This window comes from Eucyclogobius newberryi, unplaced genomic scaffold (genome assembly GCF_026437365.1).
Source record: "Eucyclogobius newberryi isolate DKJ021-1_F unplaced genomic scaffold, fEucNew1.0.hap1 SCAF_15, whole genome shotgun sequence".
Taxonomy (NCBI): Eukaryota; Metazoa; Chordata; class Actinopteri; order Gobiiformes; family Gobiidae; genus Eucyclogobius; species Eucyclogobius newberryi.
In genome coordinates, this window is record NW_027315779.1 from 17,281,989 (window position 1) to 17,296,560 (window position 14,572).

General features: G+C 41.9%; 2 protein-coding genes across 2 annotated transcripts; both read right to left on the reverse strand.

The window, feature by feature from the left end:
• Positions 1-872: 872 nt before the first annotated feature.
• Positions 873-3,228, reverse strand: gja2 (gap junction protein, alpha 2). Its single transcript, XM_072446446.1, has 2 exons — positions 2,969-3,228; positions 873-2,342 (listed from the first exon to the last, which is right to left on the reverse strand). Exon 2 carries the CDS (start codon positions 2,289-2,291, stop codon positions 1,218-1,220), a length of 1,074 nt encoding a protein of 357 aa, XP_072302547.1. The 5' UTR covers positions 2,292-2,342; positions 2,969-3,228; the 3' UTR covers positions 873-1,217.
• A 9,464-nt stretch (positions 3,229-12,692) lies between these two features.
• On the reverse strand, positions 12,693-13,406 carry gjb1a (gap junction protein beta 1a). The gene has a single exon (XM_072446447.1). It carries the CDS (start codon positions 13,404-13,406, stop codon positions 12,693-12,695), a length of 714 nt encoding a protein of 237 aa, XP_072302548.1.
• Positions 13,407-14,572: the final 1,166 nt, after the last annotated feature.

The following is a 14,572-nucleotide window of genomic DNA, read 5'->3' on the forward strand; positions in this document are numbered from 1 at the left end:
CAACCCGGGGTTTATGACCTCTGACCTGTCACCTGTTTTTGGTTCATTTTGCGACCTTGTCCTGTCAACGGTCCTAAAACCTCAACCATGGACAGGTTTTACAGGAATATTTACTCAACTGTAAGCTTGGAAAGACTCAGCACTTTTAGCACCACATTTTGTTAAAAGCTTGGGTTAAAAGTGTCTGAAGCAAAATCTTGTTTTGAGGCAATAGGTTTATTCTATGCATTATTTGTTGTGTATATACTGTAGGCATATGGAGTAGCCTGTCTTATCTTACAAAGTGCAATCATTTTAGGCAGATGAAACAGCATATTAGCCTACAAAGCCGTAACTTAATGTGAGCAGTTGGCCTAATTCAAACAAATCATTTGCCATTTCAAAGTTTCTGTCAGTGTAAGTGAGTCCATAATCATTCCATCCATGACACCTTTAAGTCTGCACAAGTAAGAGATGCACACAGTGGTGTTTGTATTATGCAGGATGGAGTCAGTCCCACTGTCTTACCTTGAGTTTAAATGCATCTGAACAAATCAGCATCACGGTGAAGAGCACAGATCAACATTTGTTCTAAAACTAACGTGTATGTAGATTTTACCTGAGGTACCAAAGGTGAGAGGAAACGATACAAGGTTTAATCACAGGAGGTCATTGGAGTCGGGATGTTCCTTCATTACTGGATCACAACAACAGCGTTCTGCCATTCAACATCTCAAACTCTCAATAACTTTTTAATTATCTATAATAAGTATTGTGTTATATTGGGTTTATGAATATCATATTATGCGTTAACAACAGCAACCTATTATCAACTTACAAATAATTGTAGCATGAATTATATTACATAATCTTTACTTAATTCAAATAACAACAATAATTATATTAAGAAGCATTTCCATTTACAACATCAACATAAAGGCAACATTTAAGTAAGCTTATTTCAAGTAAAAATTGAGGACTTTTAAATAAATAAATAAAAATCTTGCCAGAGAAAGGGAAAAGTACCTCAAGTTTATCCGATAAACACTGTCAAATTTAAAACAAACCATTCACATCTTTAAATTGCATAATTGGAAAGATGGAAAACATCTTGTAAACAAAAATATTCTCAAGTCATCTGGGATTTGTCACCAAAACATTGATGGTCATTAATGAATAAGTTTCCTGCCATTGAAGTGCAGTTTAAGGCAATGTAACAAAGTGGGTGAGTCAAGTCCTCAGACCTGCAGGTCGTCGCTCCTGCTCTTGGTGGTGCTGGGTTTGCTGGTCACACTGTTTCTCCTCTGTTGTTCCAGCAGCATCTCTAACTCTAAACCAACAATCGATGGTTTCCTCTCATATCTCTCATATCTGTCATCTTCAGTTTTGCCTCTCTTCTCTACTGCCAGATTGTCTCGGTTCTGCTTGTAGACCGCTTTGCTATTGTATGGGCTGTATGCAGAAGTAGGCTCTTGTAGGCCGTATTTGGGCTCCGGAGCGAATGGTTCAGGAGCCGTGTGGCCTCCATAGTAGTTGTAGCCGTGCACATAAGGAATCACACTGTCACTCAGGATCTTGGCTGAATCTAGCTGGGCCTTGTTGCGCCTGTAGCGGAGTCCCTGGTGACATTTAGTGAAGCCGAGGTGATACATTTCCACCAGATTCAGCAGCAGAGAGAGGCAGGCCACTGCCAGCATGAAGAGGATGAAGATTGTCTTTTCAGTTGGCCGAGAGATGTAGCAGTTCACTGCATTGGGGCATGGCCAGCGGTCACAGGTGTACATGGGCTTTAGCTGAAAGCCGTACAAAAAGTACTGAGCTACAATAAATGCTACTTCAAACAGGGCTTTGAAAACGATATTGAAGACATAGGTCCGGAGAAGTGCACCCTGCAAGCGCACATGACCCTGGCTGTCTTTAATTGTAGGCTTTTTGGCTTTTGTGACCATTAACTGCTGCTGTTTCTCGCTCTGCAGTGCAAGCTCCTTTTGTTTTTCCTTTTCTTCCATGCGGACTAAATGCAGGATGTGGCCCAAGTAAATCAGTGTTGGAGTGGATACAAAGATGATCTGCATGACCCAGAAGCGGATGTGCGAGATGGGGAAAGTTTTGTCGTAGCAAACATTCTGACAACCGGGTTGTTTAGTGTCACATGTGAATCCAGACTGCTCATCTCCCCACACTTTCTCAGCCGCGGTGCCCAGCACCAGGATCCGGAAGATAAACAGGACAGTCAGCCACACTTTGCCCACCACAGTGGAGTGCTCCTGGGCACTCTCCAGCAGCTTCCCAAGGGAGTTCCAGTCCCCCATTCTGGCTCAAACGACCACACTCAACTTTATTGTGCAAACCAGGATATGGGCCTGTTGAGACACAAACAATTTAGAGATGAATTCGAGATTTTAGAGATATTCTTTGATAAAATGCCTTTCCCTTTTTTTTGCAAATATTTTGAAAAACAAACAAATAACTGTTAAATTATGCACATTACACTTAATTTAACAGCGAAGTCTATTAGAAATAAGTATATAAATTATGTTATCTATCAGACAAGCCTCATTAATGCTAACACACTTCAATAATCTCAGTCGCAGTCACTAAATAATCATGAATCCACTGTTTGTGCTCTGAAGGGTTGTGACCTAACCACCGTTAGCTGATAAACAGGGCCAGGACACAGATTGCTGTGTGAGAGAGCAAGCCCTGCAGGAGGCTGGTGAGCCGCTCTATGGATCTTGTGACACATTACCCAGCACTGCATGCAACACTGACGCTAGATTTAGGTTTCTACTTTAAAGTATTCAGCCATATTCATTACTGCATGCCAAATCGTACCTTTAAAAATAGTTGAGCGTGTTTTTTAGAAGTAAAGTGTGGGAGCACCTGCTTGACAGGGCCTAAGAGTTGAGAAGTGACACAACTACTGTATATGGGCACGGTCCAGATTATTAATATATTATGTCGTGTGTGTTTTCATAAGAAAACATACCTGCTAACGTTCATATCCCAGCAAAAGCCGCTTCACTGTCACCTTCTGTACAGAGAGGACAAATGTCCAAATCAAACGGCAGGAAAAAAATCCTATTTTAAGAACCTGTTGAGCACTAAATTTTAAAAGTAAAAGGTCCTTTGGGATGTGGACAGGACACAGAGGAAAAGGTTCTCTCCTAAAGAAAATTATAAAGCCCTGTGCTCGAGAGGTGTTGCTTGTGTCTGAGTGGCAGCTGGAGAGCCCAGTAAGTTCACAGAGCAGTCTTCAAGTCAGTAAGCTTTAAATAGAGTTGGTGTTGGGGGAGTGGCTGTGTTGTCTCTGTTGTGGAGCTCCGAGCTTTAGTGACCTGACCCCAGAATACTCTCTGTGGCAAGATTTCCCGTACGCTACATTTTATAGTTGCATAAACGGTTTACGCAATGTTAATTATTATCATTTTTACTTAAATGTGATTAAGCTGTCCTGGGATACGCTAGATAATTAAACTAATTAATTTGAACATGTTTGGTAGGAACCATAACAATTACAAAATGTCATACCTATTCAGATACATAGAAAATAATTTGCCTCTTTTCCAATAAGGAAAAGGTCAAATATCCTGGGGAACTATTATCCTGTCCTTGAAAATTGTATTTAGTCACCAGCCATGGAGGTCCGTTGTCGAGACATGCTTGTCAGCCAAAACCATGTGACAATTGGCTCTGTCTGAGAGCATGACAGTGGAGCGTCTTGTTCATGTCTCAAACGGTTGTATGGTGCCTGAAAAAAGAGCTCTAAAAGTTCTGACACAGTCCTCCTGAACCTTTTTTATAAGTGTACACAAAAATCTATAGAGTATGTATAGACCATTATTTTAACCTATGTTTAACTGAAGTAACAAGTTAAATTATAACTTTATTTTTGATTAGAGACTGACAAATCATGTAGTAAACAACCACAATTTGCTTTTGGGTATGGTTATTTTATTGACCGTTATTTAACCAGGGGGAACCTATGCAGATACAGGGAGAACATGTAAACTACATACAGAAAGGAGTCAAACCAGGAGCTTCTTGCTGAGTGGCAAAAGCACTAACCACTGTACCACCCTGCCGCCTCATTGATAAATAAACCAAAGACTACAATTTAATTTGTAAAACTGTAGAAACAAGGGATGATGTTTATTTTTCAGACTATGTGATTACATCATCCAGGACATTGTGTAGGAACCCTGATATTCACATTATAATCCATCACAGATTCTCCACCACCATTTAGACACATTTGTAAATTATGGAAGAATGTCTCTTTTCCAACAGGAATTACTATTATTTTTATCATAGAAGTGTATTGTTCCATTAAAAGGTGCCCCGGTGCCTGGCCACAGCACGTTCAGCTGTCTGATGGGTCGCTGTTGTCACCTTACGTTGACCCTTACATGGAGCGGCTACTGATAAACTATTCACTCTGGCCATGGTCAGGAGGACTTCCTCACAGTCAGCCTGAGACGTTTGCTCACAGGTGGCTGAGGACACAGTGGCACTCGGCTAAAGATGGCAGCGTTTTCATGAGTGATGTGACATTTCATCACGTTTTTCCATCTGTGTTCAGGGCACTGCCGACAGCTGAGAAGAATCACACGCAGGCTCCGGCACGACTGAGCCTTAAATTGTTTGGACTCATAAATGCTGCTCCTCTGAAACACAATACGTGATATCAGCAGGTGTCTTCAAGAGTTTGTTAATGCTCATTAGAACTTCTGCATTTATTGAGTTGTATTATGAAACTTTAAAAAAGAAAATTAAATGACTAACAATTTAAATTTAAACAAGGATTAAATATCAGGATAATGGGTAGAAAATGTTAATTAATATTTAATTACACAAAACTATACAGTAAAATTGCACAAACGTAAAATATACAATTTCAAAACACAACCTGTAATAAATAATGTAATTGTTTATTTGTTAACTCATTTCAACAGTGTTTTCTTTACTTTTACACTTTGTACAATCATCAGCAATAAATAATAATAATAATTAAAGCCGCAAGCGGCATCCATCGGCCCTCACGGGCCGCCGGCCTTCCGACTCTGCGCTTTCGACTTGATAAAGATGGCGCCCTTATTGTGTGTTGAATTAAAAAAGAACTTGACAGACGGGGACACATTGGACATGGCCAATCCAGTGCAAATCAACACAAATGTCAGTCAAATTTGCTGCTCCGCCGCACAGAGACCGTAGCACTTGGAATAAAAATATGGATAACCTTTGATGCCCCGCTTGTGTAGATGATATTTCCCAAAGTAAAGCTTGATTGAGCTATTGCCCACGGAGGAGTTTGTTAAAGTGTGAAGCATAAATTTGAACATTTCAAGGATTTGGCGTTTTTCCCATTTGTGACAGTATATTTGCAGCTCCACGGCGCAGAGACCGTAGCACTTAAAATCAAAATATGGATAACTTTTGATGCCTGCTTGTGTAGATGATTTTCCCCAAATATGAGTTTGATCGGACAATCGCCCTAGGAGGAGTTTGTTAAAGTGTGAAGCGTAAAAATGTGGTGATTTGAGCGATTTTGCGATTTTCCCATAAGGATATCATGGGATGTTTCTGTCACCGCTACGGTTACGCCGTACAAAATATGACTTTGGCTCTCATACTTTTATGATCAGGATGGCAAATTAGAATTTAGTGCAAAATTTCATGTCATTTGGAAAAACTCTGTTGTTTATAGGCCACTCTGAAGGCCAAATGGTCAGAATTCTGGGAAACGTTTGCGGCTCCGTCGCACAGAGACCGTAAATGTTATCAGAGGACGTACACCGATTTTGAGGTTGGTGGGCAAAACGCACTAGGAGGACTTCGTTAAAGTGTAAAACATAAAAATGTGGTAATTTGAGAGATTTTGTGGTTTTCCCATAGGGATAACATGGGAGGTTTCTGTCATCGCTACGACTACGCCGTAAAAATTTAGGCATTTTTGTGATTGGCTTTTGTGATCAGGACGGCAAAATAGAATTTTGGGTAAAGTTTAGACAATTTTGGCAAAACTAATTTTTGACCTTCAATGTTAATTTAAAGGTCACTCTGTAGGGGGCGCTATCGCGGCCATTTCAATTTTGTCACCATAAACTGGTCCAAACAAGAAAGTTTAACAACTGATTCAAATTTGGTCATAATCGGACTGGTTTTGATCAAATGGGAGCAATTTTTAGATCTGCAATATTCCAAAATAAGTTGTCCAACTTTGCGGCTGCGCCGCACACAGACCGTAAAAGGTATCTCAAAAAATTGGATAACTTTAGATGCCCCACTTGTCCAGAGGACGTACGCCGATTTTGAAGTTGGTGGGCAAAACGCCCTAGGAGGAGTTCGTTAAAGTTTGACGTGAACAAAATGGCTAACACAGCGTGTTTTCATTTTCAAAGGAAGATGGCGGCCATAGGATAAGTCTGGGGGCGTGGCCACAATAATATTTTTTTTTTGTCCTCACGAGAGGAATGCGTGTCCCGAATTTCGTAGCTTTACGCCAAAGTTGACCTCGGGGCGTCTCCCATAGGCGCAATGTATTTTGACTTTTGTCGGTGGCGCTGTCGCGCCATTTTTTAACAAAAAAAAAAATGGCCCAGAAAAAACAAAATTTTTCGCCGATTCTGAATTTTGGGCAAAGTTTGGTGAGTTTTTGAGCATGTTCAGGGGGTCAAATTAGAGCTCAAAGCGCTGAAGAAGAACAAGAAAAATTAAAGCCGCAAGCGGCATCCAACGGCCCTCGCGGGCCGCCGGCCTTCCGACTCTGCTCTCTGCATTTTACAGAGATGGCGCTAACGCAATTGTCTAAGAACTAAGACAGCGACACATTGTACATGTACAATGCTGTGCTTAACCAGTGCAAGTGAACACAAATGTCGGTCAAATGTGCGGCTCCAGCGCACTGAGACCGTGACACTTGGAATAAAAATATGGATAACTTTTGATGCTCCGCTTGTGTAGATTATTTTCCCAAAATATGAGCTTGATCGAGCTATTGCCCACAGAGGAGTTCATTAAAGTGTGAAGCATAAATGTGAACATTTCAAGGATTTGGCGTTTTTCCCATTTGTGACATATATTTGCGGCTCTACCGCACAGAGACCCTAGTACTTAAAATCAAAATATGGATAACTTTTGATGCCCCGCTTGTGTAGATGATTCTCCCCAAATATGAACTTGATCGGGTAATCGCCCTAGGAGGAGTTTGTTAAAGTGTGAAGTGTAAAAATGTGGTCATTTTAGAGATTTTGCAGTTTCCCCATAGGGATAACATGGGATGTTTCTGTCATCGCTACGGCTACGCTGTACAAAATATGACTTTGGCTCCCATACTTTTAATTTGGGGATGGCAAATGAGAATTGTGTGCAAAATGTCATGTCATTTGGAAAAACTCTTGTTTATAGGCCACTCTGAAGGCCAAATAGTCCAAATTCTGCGAAAAGTTTGCGGCTCAGCTGCACAGAGACCGTAAATGTTATCCATAAAATTTGAATAACTTTAGATGCCCCACTTGTCTAGAGGAGGTACACTGATTTTGAGATCGGTGGGCCAAATGCACTAGGAGGAGTTTGTTAAAGTGTGAAGCATAAATGTAAACATTTCTAGGATTTGGCGTTTTTCCCATCTGTGACAGTATATTTGCAGCTCCACGGCACAGAGACCGTAGCACTTAAAATCAAAATATGGATAACTTTTGATGCCCCGTTTGTGTAGATGATTTCCCCAAATATGAACTTGATCGAGCTATCGCCCTAGGAGGAGTTTGTTAAAGTGTGAAGTGTAGAAATGTGGTCATTTTAGAGATTTCGCTGTTTTCCCATTTCTGACATATATTTGCGGGTCCGCCACACAGAGACCGTAGCACTTAGAATCAAAATATGGATAACTTTTGATGCCCCGTTTGTGTAGATGATTTTCCCCAAATATGAACTTGATCGAGCTATCGCCCTAGGAGGAGTTTGTTAAAGTGTGAAGTGTAGAAATGTGGTCATTTTAGAGATTTCGCTGTTTTCCCATTTCTGACATATATTTGCGGGTCCGCCACACAGAGACCGTAGCACTTAGAATCAAAATATGGATAAGTTTTGATGCCCCGCTTGTGTAGATGATATTCTCCAAATATGAACTTGATCGGACAATCGCCCTAGGAGGAGTTCGTTAAAGTGTGAAGCGTGATTTGAGCGATTCTACGATTTTCCCATAAGGATAACATGGGATGTTTCTGTCATCGCTACGGTTACGCCGTACAAAATATGACTTTGGCTCTCATACTTTTATGATCAGGATGGCAAATTAGAATTTTGTTCAAAATATCATGTCATTTGGAAAAACTCTATTGTTTATAGGCCACTCTGAAGGCCAAATAGTCAGAATTCTGGGAAACGTTTGCGGCTCGGTCGCACAGAGACCGTAAAAGCTATCCTTAAAATTTGGATAACTTTAGATGCCCCACTTGTCTAGAGGACGTACACCGATTTTGAGGTTGGTGGGCAAAACGCACTAGGAGGAGTTTGTTAAAGTGTGAAACAGAAAAATGTGGATATTGGAGAGATTTAGCGGTTTTCCCATAGGGATAACATGGGAGGTTTATGTCATCGCTACGACTACGCCGTAAAAATTAAGGCATTTGTCTGATTGGCTTTTTTGATCGCGACGCCAAAATAGAATTTTGGGTAAAGTTTAGAAAATTTTGGTAAAACTAATTTTTGACCTTCAATGTTAATTTAAAGGTCACTCTGTAGGGGGCGCTATAGCACCCATTTCAATTTTGTCATCATAAACTGGTCCAAACTAGAAAGTTGAACAACTGATTCAAATTTGGTCCTAATCGGACTTGTTTTGATCAAATGGGAACAATTTTTAGATCTGCAATATCCCAAAATAAGTTGTCCAACTTTGCGGCTGCGCCGCACACAGACCGTAAAAGGTATCTCAAAAAATTTGATAACTTTAGATGCCCCACTTGTCCAGAGGACGTCCGCCGATTTTGAAGTCGGTGGGCAAAACGCCCTAGGAGGAGTTCGTCAAAGTTTGACGTGAACAAAATGGCTAACACAGCGTGTTTTCATTTTCAAAGGAAGATGGCGGGCATGGGGTAAGTCTGGGGGCGTGGCCACAATATTTATTTTTTTTTGTCCTCACGAGAGGAATGCGTGTCCCGAATTTCGTAGCTTTACGCCAAAGTTGACCTCGGGGCGTCTCCCATAGGCGCAATGTATTTTGACTTTTGTCGGTGGCGCTGTTGCGCCATTTTTTAACGAAAAAAAAAATGGCCCAGAAAAAAAAAATTTTTTCGCCGATTCTGAATTTTGGGCAAAGTTTGGTGAGTTTTTGAGCATGTTCAGGGGGTCAAATTAGAGCTCAAAAAGCAGAAGAACAAGAAAAATAATAAAAATAAAAATAAATATAGCCGCAAGCGGCAATGATCGGCCCTCGCCACGCCGCCGCCACACCGCCGCCACGCCGCAAGAGGAGGGGGCGCTAACGCGCCCCAATTGTCCTTTTATTACGCCTACTGCTGAATCTGTGACGCTGTCACATCTTCTCCCCTTTGTTTTACCATCAAAAAGCTATTTTATTTTGAATTCTTGGCAAAATGTGCAGCTTTGCCGCACAGACACCGTGACTCTTTGAATGAAAATGTGGATAACTTTTGATGGTCCTGAAGATGAGTCTCACCAAATTTCAGGTTAATATGTCTAACGCCCTGGGAGGAGTTTGTGAAAGTCTAAAGTGTAAACATGTTCTGGCGATTTCCCCATTGGAATAACATGAAAGGTTTCGATCATCGTTACGGCAACGCCATAACAATTATGACATGGGTCTCATTGACTTTTTTGATGGGGATGCCAAAATTGAGTTGTGTGTCAAATTTCATATAATTTCGCAAAACTAAACATTTAACCTCCATATAAAAGCTGTAGGGGGCGCTGTGGCGCCAAATGAATTTATTTCACTTCAAGTAGGTTTAGGGCAAAGAGTTTAACAACTGATTCTAATTTGACGCAATTCGGACTTTATCTGCGCAAACGGCAGAAATTTTAAATATGGGAGATTTCTGAAATTCTAGCTACAGTTTGGGCATTCGCCGCACCGAGACCGTGAGAGGTATCAATGTAATTTGGATAACTTTTGATGTCCCACTCCTCAGTAGCATTTTCACCAAATTTCAGCTTTTTAGGGCCAACGCCCTGGGAGGAGTTCGTAAAAGTACGACGTTTGGAAAAACTCCGAAGTCATGTTTAGCCATTTTTGAAGCAATATGGCCGACATTTGGTTCGGGGGACGGCGTTGCCGTAATAATATTTTTTACTTCTCTTGTCACCATCTACCTCTGCGCCAAATTTCATGATTCTACGATCAGATTTTTTTGGGGTCATTTCCCATCTCTCAATGCATTTTTGGTACATTTGGTGGCGCTGACGCGCCAATTTTTTTTATTTTAGAAAAGGGAAATAGCCAGAATGTAGAGAGGCACGATTTTTAGAGGTGTGCAAATTTTTGTGACTTTTCGTCAATGTTCACTGGGTGAAAAATAGGGGGGTTGGTCCCGAGAAGAAGAAGAAGAAGAAGAAAGAAAGAAAGAATAATATTCCGATGCGAAAACAATGTTTCCCATTTTTCAAATATCATAAACTATACATTTTCGGAAAGCGCTCGCGCTTTCCTACCTCATGGTGTGGGTCCCTGGTCACTGACGGGTACTTTCGATAATTTTGAGTGGGCTCCGCCCACTTTGTGTTTTTGGCCCTCTATACAGTAATAATGTTCAATTTTTGCATTACATGCTTATATGCACGGAACATGCAAGAGATGGGGAACGTATTCGTGAGCTACTTAGCGCAAATGAGTGCTTTATATGGGGATGACGACCGCTTCGCGGTCGTCATCCCAATGTAAAGTGCTCGTTTAGTGCGAACTTTTGCACGGGCTTCGCCCGTTTACAACGGTAATGTTCCATTTTCCTACAACTAATTAGTATGCACGGGGCGTGCATGAGTGGAGGAGTGCGTTAGTGAGTGTTTGGAAGTGGGCGAGCGCTTCGCGCTCGATTTCGTGCGCACTACGTGCGCACTTTCGCAGCCGTGCTTCGCACGGCCTTACGAGATTAATAGGCCTCTCGCCAGCTTGTGGCGCTCGGGCCTAATAATATTTTTAGCAAAAACAATATAGCCGTTTCCACTATAACAACAAATTATACATCGTTTGAAAGCTCTAAGCCTTCCCGATGCCGTCATGGGGTGGAATCATCATTACGTCACTCCCTATTCCGTCGGGATGCCCCGCCCACTCCCCATAGACTTCCATTGATTTGAGCAGATACAAGCATGACCCATGCCTGCGGCATGGATTTTCGCGTACGGGACGATGCCAAGAGGGTTTTTGGAGGAATGCAGCGCTTCGCGCTGCTGTTGTCAACAATGAGTGAATGGGCTACGCCCATTCACTCATTGTTGACTATTTCTGTCATAGCAGGAGTAAGTATGCATGATCCATGCCTTCGGCATGGGCTAGTTCACTGTACTTGCCAGGGGCGACGGGGTACCAAACATGCGGTACAAACATGCGGGGTTGCGAGCAATAGGCCCTCCGCCCTGCTGGGGCTCGGGCCTAATATTAAAAATAAAAATAATAATATTTTTAGCAAAAACAATATAGCCGTTTCCACTATAACAACAAATTATACATCGTTTGAAAGCTCTAAGCCTTCCCGATGCCGCCATGGGGTGGAATCATCATTACGAGCGCTTACGCGCTCGTCACTCCCTATTCCGTCGGGATACTCCGCCCACTCCCCATAGATTTCCATTGATTTGAGCAGATACAAGCATGGCCCATGCCTGCGGCATGGATTCTCGCGTAACAATGAGTGAATGGGCTACGCCCATTCACTCATTGTTTACTATTTCTGTCATAGCAGGAGTAAGTATGCATGATCCATGCCTTCGGCATGGGCTAGTTCACTGTACTTGCCAGGGGCGACGAGGCACCATAATGTTTGTTTGGTCGGACAGTTGCAACGCTGCCTTCGGCCCTCCGCCCTGCTGGGGCTCGGGCCTAATAATAATAATAAGTAGAAGAAGAAGAAGAAGAAGAAGAAGAAGAAGAAGAAGAAGAAGAAGAAGAAGAAGAAGAAGAAGAAGAAGAAGAAGAAGAAGAAGAAGAAGAAGAAGAAGAAGAAGAAGAAGAAGAAGAAGAAGAAGAAGTGATCTCCTGTTCAGAACTGAGAGGCTGCTTCATAGTGACATCTCAAGTGATTTTCAAGTACATGTTTTATTGTTGAAAAAAGACAATGTGAGAGTTTTGAACACTCCTGTATGACCTACATTTTTGGAACAATCCCAGGTAAGTCCAAAGCAGTGGGCGGAGATAGGGGGTAGGTGAAAATGGGAGTTCCCAGTTGCAGGACAATACAGGATTAAACTCAAACATGCAGGAATCAAAATAGAACTTTGAGTAAACTGATGATGATAAAACACTGTTATTACATGGTTAAGAGCGCATAAAAGTCAATTTGACATAATTTGTCCCCTTTCAGCTGTTTGTAACTCTTGACTTTGTAAGACTTGATGGAGAAAGTGTGAAGTCGTTGTCCTTAAAGCCAAATTAAATACACAATCGCTTTAAGTACCTTTCTGAATAATTTTGTTAATACATGACCAACGTTAACTTGAGCTCTGTTTGTCTCAAGTTAACGTGCCAGTTTTGTTCAGAGTTTGTGACGTAACCAGTCCCCTATGGTGGAGTCTCCGTGGTTACCTAAATGCCTACTGTACACCTTTGCCACCAGGAAAACTACTTCTGCGATGTTGAGCAGGATACACAGCGCTGACGCAGCTAACATGAAGACGGTGAAGAGAGTTTTCTCTGTGGGCCGGGACACAAAGCAGTCCACCGTGTTGGGACATGGGTACGAGTCGCACTTCACCAGCCGAATCATCCTGTATCCGGGGTAAATCATGTAAAACAGGTACATAAAAGTCATTTCAAATATGATCCTGAACACCAGACTGATGATATAGGTCCACCATAGCGCTCCCGTGATCTTCATTTTCTGTGTTTTGATCTGCTCCAGGTCTTTGGGACTGGTCTTTCCAGACAGTTTATAGATCCTTGTGTCGATGTGGCGGCGGTGGGCCACGTGCATTGCAACCAGCAGTGCAGGAGTAGAGACGAGAATGATCTGTAGAGCCCACAAGCGGATGTGAGAGATGGGGAAAAAGTGATCGTAGCAAACACTTTCACACCCGGGCTGCTGGGTGTTACAGGTAAAGCCGGACTTCTCATCCCCCCACACAGTCTCCGCCGCGACCACGAGCACCAAAATACGGAAAATGAAAAGGACAGAGAGCCAAATTCGGCCGATGCCAGTGGAGTGTCTGTTGACCCCGCTAATCACAGTGTAGAAGGAAGCCCAATTCATGTTTGGTTCCAGCTCTGGGGGTGGAAAAACATGACACTGTTACATAAAATAAAGCTATATTAAAGGTTTGGGGCTATTTTAGAATCAGTGGAAATTTACTCAATGTGTATCAATTCAACACAGTATCTTCTATTGCTTGTGACCTGTCCAAATTTCAGAGACTACCATCTGAAAAAGAAAAAAAGTGAGAGTAAGCATCAATCAAAAGGACAGACAAAAACAGCTTGTTTTAAATCTTAAAGTCTGTGTAGATTTTAAACACTGGGATCATTGTAATAGTCAGCAATGATCTAAAGAAGCACTGGGTCCCAGAAACACAACAAGTCTTTTAAATGTGGGTCAGCGTCATGCCGCCCTCAAAATAATATCAGTTTCAGTCAAAAGACCTGGTTATGGCATCCCAAATCTAAGACTGCAGTGGATATTGACTTGCCATCCACCCTGTGCTGCTAAACTAATATTTTGTGGTTACCGGGCTAAGCAGAAGGCTTCAGAGTCAGAGAAAGCTGTGTAGACGATGATACCGAGGCAAAGCTTTGACATCAAACAAAGTGAATCCCAAACTGAACACAATCCATGTGTCCCCTCTGCTGTTGGCAAGCTGTTTAAGACCAAAACGCCTGGTCTGGCACCACATGTTTAATCAGTGGCACACAAACTGGAATTGAAAAGCATACAACTCAATACTGTACATTAAAATATAACAAGGGGGAGACAAATAATAAATAATAATAAAAAGTAACATGATTCTCCACGCAGTACACAGTTTGACTGCTATAATTAAGCACTACACAAGCCAAGTCAATTTCAGTCTTAATCACTTGTTATGAATATTTTATCACAGAGAACTTACCTTCTGCTGCAGTTTTTGACAAAATAGGCCAAATTTGAGTCTCAGAGTGCCAGGGCTTTGCATTGCTAATGATTTCCCTCACACTAGCCGCTGCCCAGCACTGACGGGGTCATATGCTTCTGCATTTGCATACAACAGAGCCATTTAGTCTGGCCAAACAACCGTCAATTGAAATGAGATCTAACATTTTCATCTGAAGAATCTGAGTGGGCATTGGCCATGTTGTGTTGAGGAGAGGAAGCAGAGGGCAGTTTGACGCAGAGGAGGTCACCGGAATGATCTGAAACAAAGAATGACAAAAGTTAGTTATCAT

Coding starts and splice junctions, on each gene's coding strand:
- gja2 (XM_072446446.1), bottom strand. CDS start 2,291: ATGGGGGACTGGAACTCCCTTGGGAAGCTGCTGGAGAGTGCCCAGGAG.
- gjb1a (XM_072446447.1), bottom strand. CDS start 13,406: ATGAATTGGGCTTCCTTCTACACTGTGATTAGCGGGGTCAACAGACAC.